Genomic DNA, 6000 nt, shown 5'->3' with positions numbered 1-6000 from the left:
TATATAACCGGCTTGTTAGAACGCCGATTCGGATTCAGTGCATCTGGGGAGATGCACATTCTCAGCAGTGAGCTGAACAAGAATGACTGGTTTGAAGCTCTGGAGGACACCAAGGCCACGGCCGGTCAGGCTGGAGGCCAGGCACCGGGCTCCCTGCTGGGTCTGCTGCAGCCTCCACCCACGTCCTCCGAGATCATCAGGCGCTCCTCTCGGCCAGGCTCCAGTGACCGCCATTATTTCCATGCCTCCCACTCCCGCAGATGAGGCTGGAAATCATTGCTCTTGGTTCTTACTCAGTCAGCTCCTGCAGTATATGAGACTATGTAACCTGATCAGAATTAGGAATGTCAAAAACATTTGTAAATAACAAAGGTTCACATATATCAGAGATGAGACACATCTGTTATTCAAAAAGCCATAAAGTATTTCCCTTAGAGAAGGTGCTTATCAAAATACACAACTTAAAAATTCTGCCTCAAGAATGTGTTTTCACAATTGTTTCCACATGAGAGTAAAAGGATAAAATGGGCTGATACACACACCTCCACACCATCAACTGGATCTACACAAGAAGGACCCTGGCTTCCTCTGGCATCTCTGTGATTAACCAACCACACGCTAGAGGGAGGGTGGCAGTTCAGGGATGTACAAAGTGGCCGTGCACTGAGGGACTTCTTCCCCGCAGTCAGAGACAAGGAGGGGAACCGGCTGGAGGCTTGACCAGGAAGCACACGATCCCATCCGCTGGCGTCATCAACTATCAAACCATTTGCTCCTCTTTGCAAGAGGAGCCCCTCTGGAAGGTCCCAACAGTTTCTGCTTATACTGTTCGACCAGCTGGTTGAAGTGGATTTCTGTCTTATTCCCCTTAGCTTTTTTCTTAGGCACCTACAAATGAAACAGAAGGCAATCAATCCCAAGCTCTAAATACCACCTTACCTATAAGGAGATACAGAGACCTTTCCACTGGGAAGAGGTAGACTTCCAGAAATGATTCTTAAAAGAAAAACTCAAAAATGCTGGCAATGCTATTCACAATAGCAAAAAGATGGAAACAACCTAAGTGCCCATCAAGAGGAGAATGGATAACCAAACTACTGTACATACACACAATGGAATACTATGCAACATTAAAGAATAATGCAGAATGTACGAAACACCACATAGCATGGATAAACTTGGAGGACATTATGATGAGCGAAGTAAGTCAATCACAGAAGGACAAATATTTTATTAGTTCATTACTGTAAAAAGTCAAAGGTTTACAATGGACAGAAACTTTCTTTGTGTATTACCAGGGAGGGCTAGGAGCGAACAGTGCTAGACAGGTAGAGACAAGTATTGAATTGGGTGAAGGGAAAGGCAATATACCAAAAGTGAGTGACCAAAACAATAACACTAAGGAAAAGGAAGACACAAAGAGGTGCATAAGAGGTACAGACAACAAAGAGAAACTCTTTTACACATACAATACCGTATTATCAGTGACAACAAACATTAACCTATGGGTAAATAGATGGGTAGATAGGCTGAATGATCAGGTTTATCTAGGCAAAACAGAATATACCATGACCACATCTAAGGCTGGCAGCCAATATTTCTACATACGTGTATGTATGTTCTGTAAGAATCTCCATATAAATAGAACCAACAGGGGACAAAGTTATGATAACTTCTTAGGTACAGTCAACCACCCCGATGGAACTGCTGGACCAGTGGGCTTGGGACCATGGTCACAGAGGACATCAAGCTCAACTGGCATAACATACTACACTAAAACACTGTTCTACATCCTACTTTGGTGAGTAGCAACTGGGTCTTAAAAGCTTGCAAGCGGCTGTCTACACTCAACAATGGGTCTCTTCTCACGCAGAGCCAAGAAAAATGAAGACAACAGAAGATGCATGGACACAATTAGTCCAAGGGACTAGTGGACCATGTGAACCTCAGCCTACATGATCACGAGACCAGGAAACCTAGATGGTGCCCAGCTACCACGGTCAACCACTCAGACAGGGATCAGTGCAGGAGTTCCCGGACAGAGTGCGAGAACAATGTGGAACAAAACTCAAAATCATAAAAAAAGACCAGATATACTAGTCTGATAGAGCCTGGTGAGACCCCCAAAACTATGACCCCTAGTTACCCTTCAGGTCTGGAATTGAACTCACTCCCGTGACCTCCAGCCAAACAACAGGCATATAGGGTGAACATTTACATCAGGTAGATACACTCCTTAGAACGATCAACGGTATTCTGTGTAATATGTTATGCCAACATCATGGGAGAACAGAAGGGCAGTATGTGCACAGGGAGATAGCTCAGAGGGCAGGAATGCACAGGAAAGAAGGAGACAGGGAGGAAGTGGGAAGAGAGCTGTTACACTGTCATAAAACAAAATGTGCATGAACTGCTCTATGGAAAATGAATTTGCTCTGTAAACTTTCACTCAAATCACAACATAAATAAATAAAGGATGGAACTAACTACCCAATGAGTGAAAAGAAAGAAATTCTTCAAATGAAACGTAAGGAAGGCTATACCTGTTTGCAGCTGCAGTTCCAGTTAAGGGAGTGTCATTTTTTGAACTAAAAGCCATGAAGCAAACAACCCCTTGACTACCAGAATGCGTCCGCTCCTTTTTAACAGATTTTTTGAGGTATAATTGAAGTACAATAAACTGCACATATTTAAAGTGGGAAAAAAAGAGAAAAACTCAAGAGGAATTATCCACTGGCGAGAAGCTGGACCGGAACGCACGGGAAGAGGAGCCCCAGGGGGACACTGGCAGGGTGTCCAGAGGCCTCCCCCGCACCTGCCAGATGCTCACGGCAGCCTCAGCAGCAGCCTGGTCAGCCAGAGTCTGGACACTCTCGGTTGCCCATTCCCTCACCAAGCACACCACTACGGGGTTCCAGAGAGCGCCATGGACACAGCACGGTGGAGGTCGGAAACTTTCCAGAGACACAGACTCTGTGAACAGGATGGGAGGCTAATGCTTCTTTGACCTTTCAAAGACAGGCCCTAAGGAAGGGAAAAGCAAGCTTGATCTCAAAGGGTAAAGAAGGCAGGACCACCACTTTCTACTGAAAAGAACCAGGGCTCCTCAGAAACATGGTTGATCCCAGGGCTGGGGATAAATATTTTAAGATGAGCCACTTCAGTACATCCTGTGGGACCAGAAAGCAAGGACACTTTCAAAGACAAATACGGTCCAGTCAGAAGACTCAGAGGCCAGCCTGAAGGGCTCTTGGCAGCCAAAGATCTGAAAACCAATGAGGGAAAAGGATCAAGCATGCATCTTGCCTTTCCTATAAAAAAGCTATTTCATGGTAACCAAACATCTGACAAGGGAAAATTCTTCCTAGAATTCTACTAAAAAATGCAAAAGGAATGACAAACCATTATTCTGCAACCTATAATGCAATAAGGGATCTAGGTAACAGTCATAATGGTGGGCAAGACCATCAGGTAAAAAGCTGATGGGACGTTACAAATGGAGGGATAAGGGGAAGAAGCCCTGGCCTCCTGGTCAGCTCAGCACTGCTAGACCCCGGGTGACGAGGCATCGAGGGCCTCGGGCCGTGATGCAATAGAAAGCCCCAGCACCACCTGTGAGATATTTTTGCTGAGAAAGCTGAACTTGAGTCTAACCAAGCAGTGTGATGAGATGCAGGTGGTGTGGGGTGTTACGGGAACAAGTTACATCACCCATGAGGAAGCAAGCAGCCAACGGAAAACGTAATGCCCTATCATGTTGTCACAAGAACCATTCCCTGGAGAAGGATATCACGCTTGGTAAGGTGGAGGGTCAGCGAAGAAGGGCAAGACTCTCAATAAGATGGACTGACACAGTGGCTGCAATGATGGACTCAAGGATTCCAAGGATTACGAGGACGGCACAGGACCAGGCAATGTTTCATTCTGTTGTACACAGAGTCACTGTGAGTCGGAGCCAACTCAACAGCAACCAACAACACTGCTATTAAGTTGATCCTGACACATAGTGACTCTGTAGGACAGATTATAACTGCCTCACAGGGTTTCCAAGGCTGTAAGTCTTTACAAAAGCAGACTGCCACACATTTCTCCCATTGAGCAGCTGATGGGTTTGAACTGCCAACCTTTTCTTTAGCAGCCCATCACTTAACCACTGTGCTACCAGAGTTCCTTCTTATTACTAACAGCAATTTTCAAAAAATTATGATTAATCTTTAAAAAAAAAAAAAAAGAAAATGCAATATTCTAAACGGTAAGCAACTTGGCTTCTCTAACAAATTAAAGAAGGGAAATATGGGGGGAGTGGGGAGGAAGGAAAATAGTACAGAATACAACATGGTTTAAGAGAGAGGACAATCATTTTGGAAAAGAATAGCAATAATGGTGGCACAACATGAAAACTGTCATCAATGTCCCGGAGCTATGAATGGGGAAGCCGTCATGTTGGCGAATGCTTTGTTGTGTATGTTGTAACCACAATAAAAGTGAAAAAAGAAGAGAGCAACAACAATCACATGTAATATGTGGTCTTTGTCTGAATCCTGACTTATACTAACGAACTTTAAAAAAAGTTTGAGGTCCCGGGGAAAATTCAATATGGACTGTGCATCAGATGATGATAGTAAGCGACTCAAATTACCAATTTCTGTAAATACGACGGTGGCACAGTGGTTATCTTCGAGGCCTGATCAGTTAGACTGGCATCCTGTGGCACTTACATGTGAAGTGGGAGGAAGCACGTATGAGATGTAGGTAAAACAAGGTAACTGCTGAAGCACAGTGGTAGGTATGTGTGGGTTCATTATGCCAGTTTCTCTTACCTTACGACTGTGACCATGGCATCCTGTGAAACACTGCAGCGCTGTACGCAGCTGCAACCCAGGGCTTTCTTGGTGCTCAACTAACCAAGGCACAGAGGCGACAGCCAGCCCCAGCGGAGCCTTGTTAGACCCAAAGCATGGGTCCTACAGAACTCACCTGTGTGGAAGGTAACTTTTGTTTCTCTTGCTTCCTCTGCTTTATCTGGGACTTTGGCTTACTGGGAGGGAGCGGCTTCACTTTGCCTCTGTCCCGCAACCTGAAACAAAGTAGTCAGTAAGCACTAACCCTGAGGTTCTCTCAACCCAAAAGGTAAAATCCTTCCATCACACTGGCTCTAAGTCTGTGAGAAGCTAAGTACTAAAGAGAGACTCTGTAACAGGCCATCATAGGGCTCAACCTTTGGACCCTTGTTTTCCAGCTTGAAACCTCCAGGGAATCTCATTTATTTAACAAATATTCTACTTTTAGACACAGTCCGAGTCTGCTGTCCCAAACAGAAACTGCGGGGAAACCTCGAGTGGGAGGGACTCAGCTGACAGAGGCCATCTGACAAGAAGCAGCTCCCCTAAGAGAAGGTGGCTGAAAGCGGCCCTGGCAGGCTCCTCAGAGGCCCCTTGCCTCTCCTGCCCCTCCTCCATTGGAACGTGCAAGCTCTGCTGGGGTACAGACAGCTACGCATTAACCCTTCGTGTGGGAACGGCACTGAAGGAACGCCACGCTGAGGAGAGGAACTAAGCTAAGCGCCCGCTCAGAAGCCCCCACTGCACTAAGCTGCCCTACAACAGCTCACCTGATCTTGGGGCCACGGTGTGAGGGCAGCACCAGGACCTTCCTTCTCTTCTTCCCATCAGGCAGCTCCACCTGCTCCACCTCTGCCCTGGTCTGGAACCCTGCCCATGAGGTCAAGGCCGCCTTCCCCTTCGGCTCTGGAGAGGCCTGGCTCCGGCCCTGGGTGCCATTTCGAGCTGCCTTCTGTTGCTGGTCTTTTCCAGGCTTGGGTCGCTCCCCTGGGGGCTCACCGGATGCAGACTTAGATCTCATTTTTTGCTGCATGAAACAAGAGAATGCCATCTGGTTTCTGGATGAGGGTTCTTGATGGACACACACAGCAAAGAGGAGATTTAGAAGAGCCTGGAGAAAGGAGAAGGAGCCTTCTCCCACGCAGCAAAGTGACTACAA

At 46.5% G+C, this 6000-nt stretch overlaps 1 protein-coding gene across 1 annotated transcript in view; it reads right to left on the bottom strand.

The window, feature by feature from the left end:
* Positions 1–753: 753 nt before the first annotated feature.
* Positions 754–6000, bottom strand: part of RBM28 (RNA binding motif protein 28) — a 28138-nt gene continuing 22891 nt past the window's right edge. The window contains exons 17-19 of the mRNA XM_042781776.1: positions 5612–5868; positions 4978–5077; positions 754–888 (exon numbers count right to left, since the gene is read on the bottom strand). Of these exons, the coding sequence (XP_042637710.1) occupies positions 754–888; positions 4978–5077; positions 5612–5868 (492 nt within the window). The remainder of the gene's footprint in view (positions 889–4977; positions 5078–5611; positions 5869–6000) is intronic.

This window comes from Orycteropus afer, unplaced genomic scaffold (genome assembly GCF_000298275.1).
Source record: "Orycteropus afer afer isolate SDZICR_OR568_19922 unplaced genomic scaffold, OryAfe1.0 scaffold00170, whole genome shotgun sequence".
Taxonomy (NCBI): domain Eukaryota; kingdom Metazoa; phylum Chordata; class Mammalia; order Tubulidentata; family Orycteropodidae; genus Orycteropus; species Orycteropus afer.
The sequence above is the reverse complement of the archived record's forward strand: the minus strand, read 5'-3'. Positions and strand labels throughout refer to the sequence as shown.